Below are 22,625 nucleotides of genomic sequence, written 5' to 3' on the forward strand. Positions count from 1 at the left end.
GGAGATGGTTTAAAACTCAAAGCTTTGCATAAACCCCCTTTTCTTTTTTGGTCTGAAAATGGCTTTATAATAAAATGAAAAGAAGATTTACAAAACAGAAGCTTGAGTTTACATAAGACTGTATACAACGTTAGGAAGTGAGGTGGCAAAATCCGATGAAAGTACAGGATCACGCACGTTGCTTGTGCATGACAAAGGGCATGGCTTTCTGATTCAATGCAAGTTTTAATCAGAGTAGTATTTAATTTTCTTCAAATTTTGGTAACAGTGGTTACCGTTAAACTATTCTATATATGTTAATAATTTTATCTACTAGGAAAAGGGGTGTCACACGTCCTTGTGACAATTGCAATTTAGTCCACAAACTTTTAATTGCTAAATTTAATTTTTTAAGGTTTGAACTAAAATGAAATTGTTTAGGGTTCCATTCAAAATACTTCTCACAATCTCATTTTCGTCCATACCACCTCAGAGAGTCAAAATCTAACAATTGAAAAAGTTTGTGGGACTAAATTGTAATTGTGTCAAACCACGAGGGGGTTTGTCCTAAAAATGGAAAATTTGGACAAAGCTTAAAAGTTTCATTGTAATATAAAATTTAGAGATCAAATGTAACAATAATTGAAAATTTTGTGGACTGAGTAAATTAAAACATATTCTCTACTCATTGGGTCAGCTACAATATATAGGACGAACTTCAGGATATATATATATATATATATATTTATATATATATATGATTTATACATGCCCTTAAACTCCAAGGGAAGGGTGTTAATATTGGCTCACTTCATCCAAGACCAAGACCCATACACATGACAAGTATAGTTGGAGGTCGCACAATTAGGCATGGGCATGAGATGGTTTGATACTGATGGGCTACTTCAAATGTTTGACAACTTCCCCCAATGCAAGGCCTGGCCTGGCCTTTGGGGCTGAGCTCCATGCTTAGATTAGATATTATCAAAGATATTATTGAGAGTTAAGGAGCGAAGGGGAAGATGAGGCATGTGCATATCGTATAAATTTTTATAACAGTTGAGTAATTTAAGCGTGGTTGATAAAAAATAATAGGTGAATGAAGGGGAAAATGAGGCGTGTGCGTATCATATAAATTTTTATAACAGTTGAGTAATTTAAGCGTGGCTGATAAAAAATAATAGGTGAATCAAAGAGCAGAACAGAACACAGAAGGAATATAAATTAGATTCTAGCATATTTTAATTCTAGGATTGGGCATTGGGATCACTTTTTTTTTTTTTTTTGCTTTCTCTTTTATTGTAACAATTGACAGTGGGCAGTAAAATTAGTGTATAATCAGAGCGTGGCAGAGTTGTGTCCTAATGAAAGGAAAGGAAAGGAGATACTAAAGCAGCAATATCAATTAATTAAAAAAAAAAAAAGCATATTATAGGAAGGAAACTGTGAAGAAGATAATATTTAATAATTATATTGCAAAGAATATACCAAAAGAAGAGTTGGTGGCAGAGTTGTGTCCTAATGAAAGGAAAGGAAAGGAGATACTAAAGCAGCAATATCAATTAATTAAAAAAAAAAAAAGCATATTATAGGAAGGAAACTGTGAAGAAGATAATATTTAATAATTATATTGCAAAGAATATACCAAAAGAAGAGTTGGCGCATTCGTACTAACCTTCAAAAATTTATTAAGTAATTTAAGAGTGTATTCACTGCCTCTCACCTAAGGGTGAGTATCACACATTATATAAGATCTCGGAGTACGCAATAATAACCTCTACTCTATATATATATATATATATATATATATATATATATATTTTGCCTTCAGCAGGCTGGAGCTGCGGCATTAAGAAAATTTCTTATAAATATTTTATATGAAGCTAAATTCAACATTATGTAATGTATGTGTTGGAAGGAATGAGGTGGTAAATTCGCATGGGCCATGGGGGAAGACATTGGCAGATGTTAAAAAAAAGAAAAAGAAAGAAAGAATCAAATTATTATTGGCGGTGTTGGATTTTGGAAAAGCAAAAGCTTTTTTCTTCAAACAACTTTCCTTCCTTTGTTCCTGTCTGGGTCAATACAAACCCTAAAAACGCTGATTTGCTGCATTGCATTGCAGCTGCTCTGTAATAATAAAAAATTGGAATTCACAAAACCAAATCTCACTCTAAATTTAAATTTAAATGGTATGCTACCACTGCCACTACCAGTTACTCTTATCTATTTATCGTCTTTTTTGTTTTGTAATATTATTATTATTATTATGGATTAGGAAGGTGAAAGTGGAAGTGGAAGCGGTGAGGTGAAGAAGCAGAAGCTGAAGCTGTATTCATTCTGGTGGAGCACTTGTTCCGTCCGAGTTCGTATTGCCCTCAACTTCAAAGGTAATTTCTTTTTTCTTTCTCTTCATTAATGCTTCATTCAATTATTATATTTTATTTTTGATTAGGGCTGAAATACGAGTACAAATCAGTTAACTTGTTGAAGGGAGAGCAATTGAGCCCCGGTGAGACCGAGACCGCCTCTATATTCTAACTGCTTATTTTTGCTATTTCCTTTCCTTAAAGTTAAAAGTAAATTGCCTTTGTACTACAGTTTATTTCTTCATGTATGTTTTTCTTTTTTTACATATCTATCTATCTATCTATCCTAGAGTTTATAAAGCTCAATCCTAGTGGTAATGTTCCTGTGCTCGTCGATGGAGACACCCTAGTTGCCGACTCTTTTGCCATCCTCATGGTATCATCGTATAGTATTCCTATTCTCTATATATCCATCCCTTTTTACAAATTAATTCTTCATTCATCAATCTTTCCATTTCACAGTATTTAGAAGACAAGTATCCTCACCACTATCCACTGTTGCCCCAAGATATTCACAAAAGAGCCATCAATTACCAGGTACTATCTACTATCTGCTTTCTTTACTCTTTCGACCTTCTAACAATAACTTTTATCAACCACCACCTCCACCAGTGGCTTATACTTATACTCATGTCACTTTAGGAGGTGCATGCACAAATTGAACAAGATTTCTTCTGGCCCTACTGTCTTTGGGCTTATAATGCGTGAATCTGAATTTGGACTTTAAAAACAGATTTGGGTTGGGTAAGGCCATTGTGTATTGTTTAATTTAAAAAAAAATTAAACAAAATGCCACATCATCAAACATAGAACACCTTATGATTCCCCTACCATAAACTCATTAACAAAGTAGTGCAGTGTTTTGAGGCATAGACTTAGTAGCATTCAGATCTATCTATGTTTTTGCTTTGTAATCTCTTTTCTGCTGCCTTCTATTGGTTCATGATTTTCCTAGTCTTCTTTGGCAAATTAGGTTGGAACAATTTAGGGATTAACTTGAAAAACTCTTGATAGGGTCAATTGACATGATGTTGCAAGGAGCTGATAACATGTAATTGCACTTGGAACTACCTCTGGCATTTTTGCCACATTAATAAGATGAAAATTGTTTCTGTCTACTATTCTATCCTTCCCACTTGGTGAAACTTATGCAGACAACTACCTATAATTTGTATTAAAGAACGCGTATAAAGCCTACTACACATATATACTAAGTGAACTGGGGTACACATTGACAAGGATGGCTGTGTCCGCTATGGTAATTTTGAAATAAAGTAAATTCTGCCTTGTATATTGATGCCTAGGATCAGGCTCCTATGTTTGCTTTTAAATTAAAATGGTCTATGTCATGGTGAAGATTTGGTTTTCTGAAATCTAAGATGTATTTGGTGTGACATCATTTAAAATTGTATTCCACCAACTAACGAATGATAACTGATTTAGGTGGCATCATGTTCAGCCTTAGATTTTTTTAAATACTAAATCTTCACTTTGAATTGGATACCCCATTTCAAAAGCAAATGGGGAGGGTTCTTTTCCATACAACCTTGCCAACACACCTCCAAGTTATTGTGCCACACATGATAAATAACACTAAAAGGACTGATCTAGTAATAGGAAAAAGTATTGTTTCATTTGTAAAATTTTCATGAAGTTCAGTTTCCGTCCCTTAACTTTAGAAAGATCATTTTTCATCACTAAACTATTGAAAACATTACACTTATCATATTTCTGTCCACTGCTTGTAAGGTATATCTTGTGTGTTTAGGTGGTACTATTTTTAGCATTAGATTATCTGATATGTCTGACATGGACCATTACATTTAAAAAAAAGGACACATGAGATGAACAATTGGCAAGAAACTATTGGTCACACACTTAGTATGGAAATTTTTTTTTAAAGTTTAGGGATGATAAAAGAACTATTTTCAATAGTTTAGGGACTAAAAGAGAAAATTTTAAAGTTTAATGACAAATGGTGTAATGTTTTCAATAGTTTAGGGTAAAAAAACTTTTTAAAGTTTAGGGATGAAAAAAAAAAAATTCATGCAAACTTTAGGAACGAAAACAATATTTTAGTTTAGATAATATTTTTCAAAATTACTCTTCGGATTTACTTTCTTGTCCAGCCTTGAGGATATGGTATAATGTTTTGAGCTTCCTGATCTAATCAGGCATAGTTCTTTGCTGTACCTTATCCATTTTTTGCTAATATTCACACAATAATGGAATTGCCTTTATAACTTGATATGTAGGCTGCCAATATTGTTTCCTCAAGCATTCAGCCTCTTCAAAAAGTAGCTACACTGGTATATATCCTTGTGAGACTGTTGTGGTTATATACCCCTATGTTGTTATTTTCATGAAATTGTTAGAACTTATATGATATAAATTTTGTTTTGCTGCTTTTCCTCCTATATACAGAAGTGCATTGAGGAAAAAATTAGTTCTGATCCTGATGTGAAACTTGCTTGGGCTCAACATTATATCAAAAAAGGCTTTGTAGGTAAGATTTGACTAAGCTGCACAGTACTCCCCCCTTCCCTGGCAGGTGGGCCCCAAAGCAGGAAAAAAAATAAAGATGTAAGATTTGAAAGAATAAGTAGATACCAGATCAGTTCTGGATTGTGCTACACACTACAACATTTAGACATTGTTAGATTAAATGATTAAACTCACAATTTCCTAATAGCTTAAGCTTTTGGGATAATTTGTAATTTATTATGGTATTAAAGTAGGAGGAGCTGGGTTCAAACCATGTCTTCAGCTTACCTCCCATTTATAAAATTCTCACATGTTGGGCCCTACTTAATAAGGGTGGTTTAGGCCCACGGGCGACGGGAGAGTGTTAGATTAAGATTAAATTCACCATTTTCTAATAGTTTAAGCTTTTAGGACAATTGGTAATTTTTTAGACATAATACCTAGAATTAAAATTAAGAAGTTTTTGTGGCCCATGAGAGCAAAAAACTCAAAAACACCTTTCTACCATGCCAGTCTCGCATGTTTGGAGGCTGGTTTAATTTAAAAGCTGATGACAAGACCAATTCCTCCAATCCTGTTACACTTTCTTTTAAATTGAGAAAACACATAGAAATTTAGCAAGATGTAAGTGAAGTTATCTGATAAATAGTATTTGCAAACATATGTGCACTATAAAGTTAAAAGCTGAGAAATTAGTCCTTCCATGAGCTATTTAGGAGATGCAGCTAACTAATGATATTGGATCCTGATTTTAATTCTCTGTATCAGTTCCAAACTCCCTCCATGGCCTGTGGTTAACGGGATTAGCAAATAACTTTGGCACATAGTCAATAGACTTGATACTAATTTCTTTTGTAAGTTCAATAGAGCTTACTACAAATGGATACTCAACTGGAGTAAGGAAGACATGTTAAGTGGACAATTGACTCTTGATCTGGTGGAGGGATTATACATGTTTGTTTGTTTGGACAATCAGATTAGTGTTTGTATCTCCCAAAAAAATCATCCAAATAGTTTGGGGGAAAACAAGGGCTTGTATAATTTTATTTTCATGGATTATCTTGATCTTTTTAACAACTGGGTTCCTCTCCCTGGAAATTCCAATCACATGTGAACTTTTTGTGCCACTATGGGATGGTTTCTGCTCCTTAATGGCTTTAGGCTTATTTTGATTATTATTTGCATTTGTTTCAGCACTCGAGAGGCTTTTAAAAGACTATGCTGGAAGATTTGCTACTGGAGATGAAGTTTACCTGGTTTGGTTTCCTGCATCATCTGTGTCTGTGCCCGCAAACTTGTATATACAATATGCTGCACTGTGTGTAAACATTTGAAGAGTCAGGGTTTTGGAAGTTTCTACCAATGTTTTACAGCTGTTACAAATGCTTTTCCCTTTTTCTCTATCTACATTGAATGTACAAGGTGCCTAACCATAAACACATAATCATGCACCCTAAATCTGTTGAAACTAAATTTAAAATTGATCACTGCATAGAGAAAGACTAAAAGAATGGCCATTGCTATGAATTTTTATTTTACTACCAAAATGTTCCAATATTGGTAGGGGCTCCTTTGCAAAGGAAGTCGTCAACTATCCTGAAGTTGGTCTATCTTCTACAACCAAACAAAGATTTTCTTTTGCTAGCTTGTAAATCTATTACAACCTTAAGTATTGAGACCGACAGCGGAACACAATATAAAATAGCAGAACCCACTTCTCAATCTTTAAAGATTGCAATCTGAAGATGGTTCTTCTCCCAAACCCAAACCATGGATTATAAGACATGAAGGCACCATACTCAACTCTAAGCACTAAGTTTTTGACTTAAGTATATAAATATACATAATTGTGCCGAAGTCAGTATTTTGATGCAGGGAATGTGATGTGCTTCTGTTTAGGCTAGATAGAATTTGGGGAATGCATTCTAATCACATGCTATGTCACATGGGACATATGAAATACAGCCCTGAAGCTTTGCTGGCCATGTGCCATGTCACTCAATTGTGCCATGTCACCATAGTGACCATACCATGTTAACATCTTCCATGTATTGCATTAGACTTGCATCTTCCATGTATTAAATTAGACTCTTGCATCAGTCTTATACTCTACACGTATTAGTTTCACAGTGCATGACATGCTAGAATTTCACTTCCTAAAATACTACATAACAGCAGCTTGCATGGATTTAGTTTATGAGTTAAGGTGTTTCTCTTAATGTAATGTAATGCATTGCAATTTTTTGCAGGCAGATTTGTTTCTAGCTCCTCAGATTCATGCAGCAATTAAAAGGTTCAATGTTGACATGGTAGTGCTCATTCTATAATTAATGTGCCAGTTACATTTGATTTGTAGAAAACATATATAATTTATATTAATGGGAAAAACGTTGCAGTCTTGAGTCTTGTAACAATTATTTTTCCTTCAGAAAAACCACTAACAAAAGATAAAGGTTAGGGGTTGATTTTCAATGTTCTCATTACATATATTAACTTTATCTTCAAACTGCTTTAATGCCAAATTGTTCTTTGACCTCGGCCATCAAGAGTTTGTGGAATTACAGTAGTTAAAAAAAATTTATGACCTTGTTTAGTCTTCTTCTGTCAGTGAAAATCTTGCTTCTGGTCTGAGATGTATGAATTTGTGCATCCTCAAGCTAGAATTGTTGCTATGGATATTTTTGGATTTATTAGTTATGCATTGGTTGCCCCATTTGTTGCTTCTTCTACCTTGTTTAATGATTATACAGCTACAAAACTCTCTCTCTCTCTCTCTCACACACACACACACACACACACATGCAGAGAAATATGCATGATAACACCTATATTTAGTAATCTTGAAATTTAGGGCCTACTTTAATATTCATTTCTGTATCTGTATCTGCTGACAGGTTTCTCCTTTTTTTTTTTTTTGAAGACTCAATTCCCTCTCTTATCCAGATTGAATGAGGCATACAATGAGATACCAGCTTTCCAAGATGCTATGCCAGAAAAGCAGCCAGATACTCCTCTAGCAAGTGCTAGTTAAACCAATGGGTTGAAAAGGTACGTAGAAACATTGTAGAAATCAGAAATTATTAGACATTTCTTATTGATTAGGTGTGTCTAGAATATATATAGACACACACATGCACATGTGGCTGACCTTAACTAATCTATTCAGGATTTATAATCAACCCTAAATTTGGGATTAAGGCTTTGATGTTATTGTAGTATATATGAGTTAGGTTCAGCATTGGATGATGTGACCTACACGACCATTGAGCTTGCTAAATATCAAAATTAAGAACTATCTCATCTAAAAAATGGTCAAAATTATGGTAAAAAAATGTTTGATAAGCATATGGAGGACATGTAATCCAATGTTAGACTTGAGAAAACATTAATTAACCTAATTGAAAGTTTTGAAGTGATGTAATATCGCAAAAAGAGACACCATTTGTAACTTGAACCACAACAGTACCACACACATCCAAGAACAGAGGGAGATGTATATATATATATATATATATATGTATGTATGTATACACGCATATATGAATTTTATTGAAATTTTTTTAAGATTACGCTTCCAATCTCAAAATTACAGCATAAAGTGCTACTGCCAGATGATCAAGCTTCGAGATAGAGCTTTTCAAGGCATATTTGTATAAAGATAAAGGTGCCGTGATGAAGGTTGTCACCTCATCGAACGTAGTGGAATAATGTGAATAATAATAGATGGTGAGCTGATACATTCAATAAATGGTTTGGTTACCTGTTTGAAGTTCCTTGATTTGCTTTTGTATCCACTAAAATTATAGTTTTGTTTACCTGTGTGTTTTCTTCCTATGGCGTATACCAATAAAATATCGTATTTCTAGCAGAAAAAATGTGTTAGGACTTCCTTAGAAACTCTTTTACAGTTCATTTAATAACCAAATAAAAATCTGCAGTAACAAGTTCAGATGTAGATCTTGTCCTTTGAAAGGATAAGACGTACCAGTTGGCTAGAAAGACCAGTAAATTAAGAAAGACGGTGGAGCTTTTATTTTAATTTTTTTTATAAATAATTTGTGAGAGGCTTATTTAACCATCCACAATTGGGAAGGAAATTATCAACTTGCATTTGAGAAACGATGGTTAGAGAGTGGTGAGCTGAAGTGCCTCATTCATTCAATTTGTATAATGCGAATCTTTCCCTCCAGGTGATGGTTAAAAACTCAAAGCCTGCATAAGCTTTTTTTTATTTTTGGTGGGGGGTGGGATCTGAAAAAGGATCTATATTAAAATGAAAAAGAGAATTATGAAACAGAAACTTGAGTTTACAGAAAACTGGAGACAACATTAAGAAGCGAGGTGGTAAAAAACCCAAAGTACAGGATCATGTAAATTGCTTGTGCATGACCAATGGCATGGCTTTCTAATGCCATGCAGGTGCCTACACATGGCAAGCTGGTGGTTACACTTAGGCATAGTATGGCAAGCTGCCATGGCTGCTACTTCAATGTTGACAACTTTGAGGGGAAGATAGTGCCTATAAACAATTAAACATGCATCAGAAATTGTTGAAATAGTAAGCAATTTCAGCGTGCTTGAAAACAGTGATACATAATAAGCGAACCAACATAGCAGGTTAATTGGCTTTTTGCATATTTTTTGGTTATCCAAGCTAATGCTGGGCTTGACTTTGCTCAGCATTTTTTCTTCCTCTTTTTTGTACTACTTGTGCTTTCCATATTACTGGCAGTTATTAGTTTATAATCAGAGCATGGCATTTCGCTTAGCTTCCCAAATGTCTTTTCGTAGAAGTGCCAGAGTTCTGACCTAATCAAAGGAGATATTAAGTAGCAAAATTAGTTGATGAGAATTACTAAAATGTTAAAAGAAAAATATGAAGAAGATAGTATTTGATACATAATTATACTATTCTAATAGGAAAATTTTTAGGTACTTTCGGAATACGGAGAAATAGTATGCCCTTCTCTCACATTCATGGTAGACTCCACCATGAATTTAATGAGTGGACTCCACTACAAATGTGAGATGAGAGAGCATCATTCTCCGTACTCGGAGAATATCTAAAAATTATTCATTTGTATGATATATATACACACCAGTATGCCAAGAACTGAAATGGTGCATACTTCCCATATACTCTTTCAATATCTCTTTGTACCGTTTGAACGGTGGAATTTCTCGCATGGACCTGCATTAAGAAAACGTCAATCATATTCATATGTTTAGTTTTTCAACGGTAGGGGTGGAATTTCTCCATGCATTAAGAAAACGTCAATCATATTCGTATGTTTAGTTTTTCAACGGTAGTAATGACAAAAACATGAGGAAGAACCAAAAGGGTACCTTTCTTAGATGCCGAATAGTTTCAGAATCTGTTGGAATGACATGGTAATATCCCATGCACATAAGCACATTGGCACATGTAAAAGTACCAAATCCATCAATTTCTTTCAACTGTTTAGCCAACTTATCGTAGTTGCTGGATTTGGCAAAGCTTGCTCCTTTACTGGCCTCCTCAAGTTGTGTTAGTTGAATCCTGCCTTCAACAATATCCCGAGCAAGTTTCAAAATGCGACTTGCTCTATACCCAAGATTGCATCTTGAAGCCAGAAAGCCTTCATCAAGGTTTGCTAATTCTGTGGGGCTAGGAAAATTTCCAATGGTATCATAGTCAGAAGCAATGTTGTGTGGTTCATCCGCAGCCTGACAAGTTTTGCAGTTTAGACATGAATAATCATCATCATCATCGCGTACAATATCAGCTGGAACACAGTCTGCTTTGATAGACCCAGAATTTGTAAAATTTGTTGAAACCTTGGACTCTTGTGGTATTGGTGTGTTGGGAATGAAGTGGTCCTTATCGGGTTTTGGGGTATTAAAGTTGGTGCTTGCAGCAGCAGCTGCAGAATCAGCCACAAATAACAGACTGGATGATTGAGGCTGCAGTTCCAACTGAAGCTCACAAAGTGCTCTAGCCATGCTTAAAGTCCTGGACCACCTATTGAAGTCTTATTAGCGTTAGCTTAGCGAATCTAGTGGTCTAGTTACTAAAAAGAAAAAGACTAGTGATTTTGAAGTTTTTACTCTCTTTGTCAAAAGAGTCATATTTATGGTCCAAGTTATATATAGCTTGGTTTCTAAAATTGGGAATAGTTGTTAAGTATAAAGTAGTAGTAGTAGATTGGTAAAGTGTGAGATATGAGTTAGTACTACTACTTATTAGTATTTACGTAATAGAGGTCATTAATCGACACGAATGGGAAGGCATAATGTCAAACAGTTGGCAGGTATGGGAAATGAAAGCATACATTTATCTATAGAAAAATGGAAGTAGTAAAAAAAGAGAGAGAGAGAGAGAAACTGACTGGCAGTTGCAGAGGAGCATGCACTTGACCATGTCTTCAAACAAGGTAGGAGACCTAAACACCCTGCCCACAAAGCTGCTCTCCTTCTTCTTCTTCTCATTGTCGTACATATTTCGGAACTCTCTCACAGCTCTCTCCTCATCTTCAGACAAACGCAGCATTCGTGACACCTGAGCCAGCACTGATTCTCGATGTTGTCGGGAGAGATTGGGAGAGTTATGGCAGTAAACTCGGACATGGAGTGAGCGAGGGGCCCACTGGTGTTGAGAAATACGGACCATCACTGATTCTGAATCTCCAAGGCCAAGACGGAGTGGGCGGAGAAGTGTCTTGGAAACGGGGTCCCACTGATTAGGTGGCATCATGAACAGTCCATGGCTACACACTGCTTTCTCCAGTTCAAAACTCTCCTCCTCCTCCTCCGCTGCCCCCAGTGGCAACTCTAACACCACCACCCCACCACTACTCATCTTTTTAGTTTTACCAAACCAAGCAACCAAATGTCCTTCTATGAAAAATATATATATATATATATATATATATATATATTACTCCTTTGTGGGGAGATTCTTTTATTTATTTATTTTATGCGCTGCACATACTAGACAAGTACATTTAAGGGCGAAAATGGAAAACTAACCATAATTTTCCAACTATATAGTTAGTAGTTCCGGTTTCCAAACTATATAATTTACTAACATCTCGAGTCTCAAAGACTCGATTTTGGGCCTATAAATCGAGTCTTTAAGGCTCGGTTTCCCAGTTTGATGTGGCAAAATTCCACATGGAGTATACCTGGAACTCGAGTCTCTGAGACTCGAGTTATGTGACGTGGCCATCTGGGTTTGACGTGGTCGGTCCATGTGGAAAAAGGGGAAACCGAGTCTCTAAGACTCGATTTCAAGTTGGGTTTTTTCAAAATTAACGCCTCTCACATAGATCGGACACTCTCCACTCTCCACTCTCACTCACCCTCTCTCTAACACAGAGCAAACACTCACTCTCACGTTCTCACTCACCCTCTCACTCTCACACTGAACCTTAGCCACTCTCACTCACTCACCCTCTCCACTCTCACTCACCCTCTTCTCTCACTCACTGTTCTCTCACTCAGTCTTCACTCTCAGTTTCCACTATTTCAGATTCATCGCCTTCACCAAAAGATTTGATAAAGTCACAGCAACGTGTACAGAACTTTGAGTGCCTTCAGTGTCTATGCAGTCTCTCAAAACTAAAAAAAAAGGTGAGTCGCTTTGTACAAAGTTCACTATTTGGTTGCCGAGAAATAGTGGGAAAAATCAAAGAAACTTTGGTTTGACCAAGTTTTTTTCTATTTTGGTTTCTGTATTGAATTTCTAATAGAATTGCTAAAAAAGATTGAAACTTTGGGTTCATTTGGATTGAGCTTATTTTTGCTGAAACTGAAAATTGAAACTGAAAACACTGTAGCAAAATAATTTTTAAATGTGTGAATAGTATTGTGGAACCCATTTTTAATGAAAAAGTTGCAGAAAAGTGGAATTTGTGGGTTCATGAACAGTGCATGAATGCACTATTCACAGTTGACTTGGTCAAATAGTGCGGCTGGAGGAAAAAAAAAAATTCAGAAAACGCAGACTCTGAAAACGCTGGATTCATTTGAATCCAAACGGACAGTTTATTGTTTTTTGAGTTTGAATTGGTTTGTGGGTTTGATTTTTTTTTTTTTGTTTTTTGTATTTTTTGTTTTACACTTTGTTCTATTCGTGGGTTGATATTAGGCAAATTTCAAATTTCTATCTTGAATTATGCATTGTTCTGCAGTGATGATGGTTATGAGAGGCCAAGATCACTTATGAAATTATATGAGAAGTATCTCCAAACGGTAATTTTGTTCGGGTACTTCTTGAACCGGCAGTGTTTTCATTATATTTATATTTTTTCACAAGGCACAATTTTAAAGGTTCTTATCTAATAAGCACTATTTGATGTGGTTTCAATCTGTCCTGTGGTTCTATATCCATATAATCTTGGTACTTCGCCTTGCATGGTTATAAATTATTAAATTCCAATAAATACTTTCAGGATTTGATGTTCTTTTTTTGTATATAGTTTTCCTTCCTTTCGTTGTATTTTTTTGGCTACTTTGTGTCTTAAGTAGTCTTTTTTTCAATAAATATTTTTCTTACTTATCAAAAAAAAAAAAGGATTTGCTGTTCTTTCTCTTTACCAACTTGTGGTTGGGGCACATGAATTCATGTTTGCAACATGCATTTAGTGGTAGCTATAATGGGGTAGTGTTGGGATAGGCTGATGTTGCATTTTTTTTTTTGTGAATACAAAAATGGTATGTGGTTGTGGTGAATACAATTGCAGGTGGCCTGATGGTTGTGCTAGTGATCATGGTGATGTCGTAAGGGTGAGATGATGGTAGCTGGTGGTGTGATGGTGCTGGGGTAGGGGGTGATGGTAGAGTTTGATGGTGGCAGGGTTTGTTTGGATATGATTGTGTTGGTAAATGGAAATTCATTATTGTGTGTCCCAACATACAATAAAAATAGTTAATAAAGTCAAAATAGTAATATATTTTTGCCTATTTGCTCAATTTGATAGTTTGCACAAAGTTCGCATGTTTGAATTTTCCATAGTTATTTCAATTTCTTAAAATTTTCAATAAATCTGAAAAAGAAAAATTATAAATGGAAAATATGATAATAAGCTAATCATAAAAAGTTGAAAAACAAAATTTTATCTAATCCTCTTGCACTTTGTAAAAATAGCCAAGAGCCTTGTAGCTCAACTAGCATTTCATGATGTTTTCAACAAAGACATCTAGAGTTCAAAACTCCAATTCTCCTTGTTTCAATTGTAGAATTATAAATAACTAACTAAATAAAAATACTTAACTTTGATAGATATGATCAAAATGAAGTATATGGTTCAATCAAAATATATCCATATTCAAAGGCCAAAAAGCACAAGGTTTCTAAAACATCCTTGTTCATACCTTTTGATATGTAAACAAAATAACGTTTGTATAGTACAACACCTTAAGAATGGTGTTTGTATAATAAATCAGTGGTCAATGTACATACCCATTGGAAGCATGTGTAACTAACCAAGAAAAAAATTATTTATATTTGGTTAGAATCTTCTTAGTGGTTACTTTCTAAAAGTTAGATTTTTAGTTTAGGTTAATTATTGGAATAATTTCAGCTGGTGTGCGTTAAGAATTTGATGTTGGCAGTGGATAGAATATTTGGATGCATAGTTGTTGTTAGGAACCTGCTTCAAGTGAGGTGGTTGCTGCGGCAGCTATGCTTACTGTTGAGGTAATGGCACGCTTATTGGTGTTGTTGCCATGATTACCAGCGCAGTTATTACTTGGAAGTGTGTTGCTGTTATTACTTTGAAGCTTGATGTACTACTTGTGTAATGTTAGTAGCTGTTTAGCAATTACTAAGGTTGTTAGCATGTGTACTATGTTACTGTTAAGCCTAATGTTGTTAAGTAATTGAGCATGTGCCTGAATTGGGAAGTTAATTGTTCAGTTAGTGGTGGTTAGGCTAACAGATTGTAATTTCTGTATTTGACCCCTATACACTCCCTGTGTACTAGGGTGTCCCTTTTTGATATCAATAAATCTTCTTACTTATCAAAAAAATAAAAAAATTGTTTGTTAGGAGATCAGTTGTACTCGAGCAGCCTAGTTAAATAAGGATGGCTCTTGTTTGTAAAGCACTCAAGCAAGAACAAATAATAAATCCATTTGAATTGAAGGGTGTATGATAATAAATCCATTTGAATGGAAATAAATTTATTTCCAGACAGCTTGAATGATGCATGATAAATTAGGTAGTAGCTCCTTTCTGCTGATAGCTAATTGTGAATACTACTATTTTAAGTCAGAGAATCTCACTGGATTTATACGAAAGCTATCAATTGTGGAGCTTTGCTTTTAGATTTTTTTGGGGTCTCTTGGGTATTACCTGAGAAATTGCTTGACCTTTTGTTTGGTTGGAGGAACTGGTTGGGTAAGTATTCTTCAGATATTTGGAACCTGGTGCCATTATGTTTGATTTCGATTATTTGGAGGGAGCGTAACAGACGTATGTTTGAGGATTTGGAGAGCACAGGGAGGGGACCATGTTTTAGCCTCATTTGTAGGCACTTTGTTTGATTGGTCTCACGCATGGGGATTCACAACTAGTGACTCCTTCTTGTGTTTATAGTCTCTTTCTTATTGAACATAATTTTTTTTTCTTGTGTAATTGTTTTGGCTGCTTTGTGCTTTTTGTATGTAGTCTTTTTTCCAATAAAATTATTCTTATAAAAAAAAAAGGCTCTCCTAAATATTACAATCTGAAATTCATCATATATATTAAAATGCCTGTCTAGAAATTTATTTTCCTTTCTTCCTTCTTTATATAAGCATAGAAATGATGTTTATCTATATATATACATATTTGAGGTGCCAATTGCATTTTTTACCTTGTAGGAAAAGGGTTGAAAAGGCTTCACAACATAAGCTTTTAGAGAAGGTAGTTGCATAGTGATATTGCAGGTAATGATTCTACTATGTTGCCCCATTTCAAATCTTGGCTGCCATGTTTGCTTTGTTACCTTTGTTCATCTGCTTTACCATATATTGCTGTTATTGAAGATTTTTTTTTTTTTTTTTTTTTTGTCCTGGTATTTAAAATTTGCATTATATTGTCTTATTTTTAACATCTGATTCTTCACTTCTTCTTCATAGTTTTCACATGAATCTACAGAGGCAATGCCGCAATGTTGAAATGATTTTATGATTTCTTACATTATGTTTGGTAGGATGAAGTGTAGAAATGAGATTTTTTGTACCTACTTGTGTTGGGTGGTAGGGTGTAGAAATGAGATTTTTTGTTACTAGTAAAATATATATTACTTTGGGGATTTTGGTAACAACAAAATTTTCTTCTAAAGTTGGAGAAGTACCAAATTTGCTATTAAAAAAAAAATCTTGCAGTCTAGAATAGTAAGTTGCTTTTCAACACAGTACCTATGTTCTTGAATTGAAAATTTTAATGCGTATTAAAATACACATATTTTAATAGTAGGAGGCCTTGAAGACACTATCATCACACTATGCATTATAAGAATTTGATTAAATGTAAGCTAGGTTAATCAAATTCTAGAGCTCTGTTGAGATTCGACTTCAATCCATCTGTTTCACAATGTTCTTTGATATTTCCCATTTTTTAAAATTTTTTTTATTATAGTTCCTGGCATGGTGTTTATGGTGGTGGTGTTGTGATGCTGTGATGATTTGATCTTGGGTTTTTAATTTTGGTTTGGCAGTGGTGGTGCTATGCCATGATGGATTGATCTAGTTGTCTAATTTGGTGCGGTTGTGTTGTCTTTGGTGGTGATGGCGACGGTGGTTGTCTTTGTAGTGGTGGTAGTTGTGCTCGGGTTTAACCTTGGGTTGATGGTGGTGTTGTCCTTGGTGGTGGCGTACAGTGGTGGCTACCTATGCTGAGAGGAGAGAGAAAAAATAATTATTTAAATGAAGAGAAAAATAGAGTATTGAGTCTAACGTGTGTGCATTAAAAACATAGATAGCTAAACTATAAAAAAAAAAAGTAGAGTTTTTTGGATTAGTTTAGCTAAAAAATTTGAGGAGGCTGATGTAAATGCTCTTAGGCGTATACTCTTTTGTTCGTTGATTTATGATTCTTATTGCTAATTTTTTTTACCCTTCAAGAAATGTTTACTTCTACGGCTTAAAATAGTTGTGTAAAGAATTTTTATTTTTATTTTTTAATTGTAGTTCTTTGTTATATGATAATTAACTTTAACAAACAAAGTTTCTTTCTAAACTAGTTTGAAAATAAACTCTTCAAACTTTTTATATATCTTTATATTGAATGTAAAATTTTAAAATATAGCCATTAAATTGAATGTTCTTATTATATCATTCATGCTTGCAAAATTTCAAGAAGATCAAAGATCAATTGCTATTTTATCAAACAAATGTTAAAATTTCAAATTTTTGTGATCTAAAATTGTATATAAAAAATAAGTTTATTGATCGAATAGTAAATAAAATTCAATTTGAACGAAATTTGATATGTATGTTAAGAACATGAGAAATATGAAATTCAACGGTTAAAATTTTAAATTTAATACCAAAAAATAAGTTACATGAGAAGTTTGAAGAGTTTCACCGACAACAAAAATCTCAATGTGTAAATGGGACCTTACACGTTATGATTTATGAACCAAAGAAAAAGCACCTACAACTGATAATGTAGCCACCAAAAATATTGTAGCATTTTATATAGTACTATTACTTCTAGTTTGTTTTTTTGTGTTATGAGTTCAGTGGGTGTAAGAAAATAATATATTAAAATATTTTTGGTAGTTTATAGCATCACCTACCTATTTGGATTTTCCATGATATGAATACTCTGCAATATTGCTGGCAATTGATTATGTTACGCATGTTTGAATGTTGATAACCATTGAATCAAGCCATAATAAAAATCTTAATTGATAAATTTTTTCGATTTATTGCTTAATTGGTTTAGTAATAGAAATTTGATTGCTTTATGTCACTTAGCAAAAACTGGGGAAAAAAAAAACGGTGAATTAGGAATAATAGTGTGTGTTATGTACTTAAACAGTGAAAATTATTTGCTTCTTTTCCTTTGAACAAGCAAGAGTATCTTGCTCTTGAGAAGAAACTTGGTATGGTCAAAAAACGATTTCACCATTTGGAAAACACCATAAATTTATATATAGAGTAATACAGCAAAGACAAGGTCATCAAATGCTCTAACAAATTCATCATCAAATCAGCCTATAATGGAAGACTATTGCACAGTCTATGACTCTATTGTACAGTCTGTGACTTTCAAATCAAACCATATCATCCACCCAATCTTAAGCAAAGCTCTTAGTCAACACGTTGTTGAGTAGATTAAAAAATTTGGGAATTTAGATTGATATTGTTGCTTATCTTCAAATCCACTACTACCACCATAAGTGGTTTCCCTTCACACTGCAAAAGATTTAGTGCTAGCAAATATCATCAGTCCTGATGGTTTTTAGACCCCTTAAAATACAATTGAATTAACCTAGGTAATTAGCCAAGTTGTTACTTAGTCCAATTTAACAAATCTAGGTTATTACAATCACAAAGATAATATCATGCAAAGTAGGAGAAAGATAAATAACACAAAGATATGATCACCCAGGAAATCAAACCGGTAAAAACCTGGGGAGAATTTAACCTAGCTATCCTCAAGGTAAACTTGAATCCACTATCTTGAAAGAATCAAAGTTCATACAATAAGACTTACAAGCCCCCACACTCGACTTTTTATTACTACCCACCAGTAGAACTTACTGACACGACCACGTGCAAACTCCGAATCCACGGACTACTTCTTTCTTAGATTCACCACCAGATACAAGCACACCCGCTTGTGTTTCTTTAAGCTTCAATGGCAGCAACTGAGTTGATCATCATGGTGTAGATAAAATCTCCTCCTTGAAAACCCTAAGTTTGTGTAAAGGAAAACTCCTCTAGATCTCACAAGAGATTTACACAAACAACAATATGAGCAACACTAAAACGTGGCTAGGGTTTGCCTTTTATACTACGGACAAATTAGAAAACCCTAAACATTTTAAACAATTAGGGCTGAGTTGGAAATCTGCAGAAAAATGCATTCTACTTGAGATTCAATCGATTGAGCCTAAGCTTCGATCGATCGAGCTAGGCCGAAATGCACAATAACTTCTGCATTAGCTCAATTCTAACTTTACATAAAAGATACAACTTTGAGCAAGACTAAACACTTCTAAACATATTGTTTTGAGCATGGTTTGCCAACAATACACATTAGAGTTCTAAATACATAAAAACCTAAATCTTTAGAACCTAACAAACTCCCCATTTGTCAATCCGTGACAAAACACAACTAGAAGCTCAAAGTTTACAAAGAAAAGCCCTTTACAAAACAAATGCTCAAAAAACAAACTCAATCCTAACTACTATCCATCAGTTGTAAGTGTAGACAACAGCTCAATTGAATCAACTTGTATATTTCTTGAAACACTAAAAAAAATGCATAACCGCATGTGTTGAAAAATCCAAGTAAACAAAATAAGTTCTTGATTTTAAACAACACACAATAAAGACATATATTAATGAATAACTCATAAATATAAATCAATAAACAGTTGAAAACAAGAAACATATAAAGTAATAAAAGTAGCTCCCCCTAACATGAAAATCCCAACAAAAATATGGCAAGAGCTAAAAAGATAAAATACAATGTGAAGCACCTAGATACAATCTAAATTCCACAAGCTCCAACCAACAAAAATATTCTCTCCCTGAAGACAAAAACTCTAAAAGCTCAAATATGTACTCCCCCTTTTTGTGACGGAATGCCAAAGGGCAATCAAAATCCATCATCCAAAGGGAGGTGGCAATGAAGATCATCTAAACTGTGCCAATTCTGCGCGCAAAGCACGGATCTCATCAAGCACGTCCACCAAAATCTGTCCATGAGCCGCCTAAATGGTGAAGACATGATCCAATGTACGTCGAATGTCTAAATCATCCAAAGTAGTCAGTGGAGGAATATCAACATCAGCATCAGCAGCAGCAGCACCAGACGTCTCAGCAACATCAGCACCTGTAGAAGAGAGAGGAGGGGAAACAGCACCAGATGACACACCTCTAGGACGCGAAGGAGCAACTCTCAAGTGAGCAGCCCTCTGCCTAAGAAAAGTGGCACCTATGGGAGCAACAACATGAACAGGCTCACCGGAAGAAAAACTATCTAGACCCAGAAACAACAGAATCCTATGAATGAAAATAGGATGAATAAGCGCATGCCCTACAGTAGAACTCCTATGAACCTCGTTCAAAGAACGAAGGAACAGATGAGGGAAACTGATAGACGCACCAGAAACAAACGCATACAAAAACACACATCGCTCTAGAGGGATGGTGTGAAGATGAGAAATAGGCCACAACAAATGACACGCTATCCTAAAGAAAAGATAGGCGGTCTCGGTAAGCTCAGCAGATGTGATCCGAGGATCAGAACTCCACTGGATAGAAGACCTAGTGATGTATGACATGACAACATCTAAGGGAGGAGACTCATCAAAGGGATAGTCAGGCTCCCGAACAACCGGAACCCCAAGAGCTTCAGCCACGACCCGAGGGGTAATGGTGAACTCAACATCTCGTATCCAACTCCTAACAAAAGTGTTAGAATCATAGATGTGGCAAGAGAAATTCGAGAAGAACTCTCTAATCAGGGCGGTCGGGGGTGGATGATCTATCTCTAAGAGAGACAACCAACCTCTAGACTCAAAGTTAGCCCTAATGGCTAGATCAATCTTATCTAAAATCACAGCACGCTCAGCCCAAATCTTATGCTTACAGTTCAGAGTCTCAAAGGCCTCTCTGCTTTTATCATTCCTAAATACCTCACTCCTAGAGGGAGACTCAGAGGAAGTGGAGGGGGTCCTATGGGCTCTAGTTTTCCTAGGCATGGTGCTAGGATAAGGACCAAGATACAAAGCAAAGGAACAAAAAAAAAAAAAAAAAAAAAAAAAAAAACACAAAGGGTAGACTGCAAGTTAGCACAAAAAAAAAAAATATATAGAACAAAAATCTATATGATGCATGAACAAATTAAATGGCATGATGCATGTCCTAATGCAGTGCAATTAAGTTCAAATTCACAAAATTGGCTTGAGCATAGAGTTTCTAACACAAAAACCCCAAAATTTTGAAAAACCACTTGATGGTTTTGAAAGAAATTGACTAATTGATCATCATACAAGATAGATTTCAGAAAATAATAAGATAGATTTCAGAAAATAATGACCAATTACATCAAATCAACAAGCCAATTTTATCAATTTAACCAAATTTGAACAAAATCCCCAATTCGGGTTAATTACAAGCCCTAGAATTTTCAATTCCTCAAAAACCACAAAATTGATCAAATTAAACCACAAGGATCATGATTATAACATCCTAGAGCAAAAACCTAATGTTCAATTTCACAAAATATGGTTTGCATCATCAAAAACCCCAAAATATGCTAAGTTTAAAAATAACCCTTCAATGCATGAAAAAATGCATGTAAAACAGAAAATAAATGAAAAGGAGAGGGTAATATGGACATACCGACTTATGGAGAGAAAAACCTTGCAAAAAGATTGGCCGAAAACGACAAAAAAATCTCTGTGGAGCCTTACCAAGTTGGAGAGAGAGAGAAAGTTTTGAAAAAGTGAGAGGAACAAGTCAAAATTGATATTTTTAAAAACCTGATTCACGAGTTTTGATTGATCAAAAATCAGTTTCGATCGATCGAAACAGACAAAGGCTCTTTAAAAAAATTTAAAACAATTTCAAAACAATTTCGATTGATCGAAAATTAGGTTGGATCAATTGAAATGGACAGAGGCTCACAAAGTTTGAAAAAAAACACAATTTTTGAAAAGACATTTAGGAACAACTCAAAGCATTGACATGAGGAACAAAATGCATGAGTATGTGATGATATGATTTTCAAAAAAACAAGAATTTAAGCCCAAAATACCCAAAATTAAAATTTCTTGCATTCTCCATAAATTTTCAAGCATCAAATCAATTTTGCACAAAATTCAAAGTATTTGCAAAACTTGGTTGGTCAGACCATAAACACGCACAATAACATGTACAATGTTTAGCAAAGAGTAACTTGTGTAGTGTGTGCAACTAGTAAAAACTTGAGATACATGTGAGGTGATATGTGAATAACAATCAATCACAAAGTCTACAAAATTTATCACATAAAATTTAAAAGAGAATATCACCTAAAGAGTTATATCATATAACTCTCACATCTCCTAGATCATAAGCTTGCAATCATGTAAGTTTCTTGAATTATACCTCATAATATACACACCAATTTTAATTCATTCAGAAACTTATTAAAAAGCCAGGATAATATACACACCAATTTTAATTATGTGATTTTGGCATCAAGCCTAATAGTACACACCAATTTTAAGTATTAAGCAATTAAACCGAGGCTACACCTTATGTTCTTTTTGTGCATGTGCTACAATTTCTCGAGCACAAAATCTTACGATATGCACTAAGGTGTTCATGATTGGCTAGTGAACAGTGGTGAGATGGTTATTTATATTTTCCTCTAAAAGTTCAAGTCCGACAGTCAGAAAACATGTGACTTCAAGATCAAGACAAAGTGATCAAAACCATAAACATCTTTCCCACACAACATGCACTACAAAGTTTCAACTAGTAAAGTGCAAAAAGTAAGCTCATCAAAGCTAAACAAGGTACAAAAGACATGTTATGTGAAAATAAATTGACCAACCTTGTTCTCAAAAATCAAGAAAATAGTACAAAACACAATTTGCT

General features: G+C 34.6%; 2 protein-coding genes across 8 annotated transcripts; one reads left to right on the top strand and one right to left on the bottom strand.

Annotated features, from left to right (window-relative positions):
* The first annotated feature begins 1,911 nt into the window (after positions 1-1,911).
* On the top strand, positions 1,912-8,779 carry LOC115977690 (glutathione S-transferase zeta class-like). 3 transcript variants are annotated; one of them, XM_031099705.1, is made up of 11 exons: positions 1,912-2,171; positions 2,258-2,369; positions 2,435-2,491; positions 2,639-2,724; positions 2,811-2,885; positions 4,604-4,657; positions 4,773-4,854; positions 6,027-6,088; positions 7,082-7,141; positions 7,753-7,880; positions 8,444-8,779. In XM_031099705.1, exons 1-10 carry the CDS (start codon positions 2,169-2,171, stop codon positions 7,861-7,863), a joined length of 702 nt encoding a protein of 233 aa, XP_030955565.1. In that variant the 5' UTR covers positions 1,912-2,168; the 3' UTR covers positions 7,864-7,880; positions 8,444-8,779. The 3 variants fall into 3 exon arrangements, with proteins under 3 accessions (XP_030955565.1, XP_030955564.1, XP_030955566.1); XM_031099704.1 differs by having other exon boundaries at positions 1,915-2,171; positions 8,425-8,779; XM_031099706.1 differs by lacking the exon at positions 2,435-2,491 and having other exon boundaries at positions 1,915-2,171; positions 8,425-8,779.
* Positions 8,780-9,123: 344 nt separating this feature from the next.
* Positions 9,124-11,702, bottom strand: LOC115977693. 5 transcript variants are annotated; one of them, XR_004088586.1, is made up of 5 exons: positions 11,201-11,700; positions 10,179-10,833; positions 9,932-10,023; positions 9,443-9,641; positions 9,124-9,351 (listed from the first exon to the last, which is right to left on the bottom strand). XR_004088586.1 is itself a non-coding variant. In XM_031099710.1 (4 exons), the coding sequence occupies exons 1-4, from the start codon at positions 11,668-11,670 to the stop codon at positions 9,509-9,511; spliced, it is 1,350 nt and encodes a 449-aa protein (XP_030955570.1). In that variant the 5' UTR covers positions 11,671-11,702; the 3' UTR covers positions 9,361-9,508. The 5 variants fall into 5 exon arrangements, 4 of the variants coding, with proteins under 4 accessions (XP_030955570.1, XP_030955573.1, XP_030955571.1 ...); XM_031099710.1 differs by lacking the exon at positions 9,124-9,351 and having other exon boundaries at positions 9,361-9,641; positions 11,201-11,702; XM_031099713.1 differs by lacking the exon at positions 9,124-9,351 and having other exon boundaries at positions 9,361-9,641; positions 10,179-10,479.
* Positions 11,703-22,625: the final 10,923 nt, after the last annotated feature.

The sequence above is a fragment of the Quercus lobata genome, chromosome 2 (assembly GCF_001633185.2).
Source record: "Quercus lobata isolate SW786 chromosome 2, ValleyOak3.0 Primary Assembly, whole genome shotgun sequence".
Classification (NCBI taxonomy): domain Eukaryota; kingdom Viridiplantae; phylum Streptophyta; class Magnoliopsida; order Fagales; family Fagaceae; genus Quercus; species Quercus lobata.

Excerpts from the sequence above, each read along its gene's own strand:
- LOC115977690 (XM_031099705.1), top strand. Across the intron at positions 2,886-4,603 it reads AAAGAGCCATCAATTACCAG|GCTGCCAATATTGTTTCCTC; the intron begins GTACTATCTACT and ends CTTGATATGTAG. Across the intron at positions 7,142-7,752 it reads AAAGGTTCAATGTTGACATG|ACTCAATTCCCTCTCTTATC; the intron begins GTAGTGCTCATT and ends TTTTTTTTGAAG.
- LOC115977693 (XM_031099710.1), bottom strand. The coding sequence starts at position 11,670 with ATGAGTAGTGGTGGGGTGGTGGTGTTAGAGTTGCCACTGGGGGCAGCG. Across the intron at positions 10,834-11,200 it reads ATGCTCCTCTGCAACTGCCA|GTGGTCCAGGACTTTAAGCA; the intron begins GTCAGTTTCTCT and ends AGACTTCAATAG. Across the intron at positions 10,024-10,178 it reads CTATTCGGCATCTAAGAAAG|GTCCATGCGAGAAATTCCAC; the intron begins GTACCCTTTTGG and ends TTCTTAATGCAG.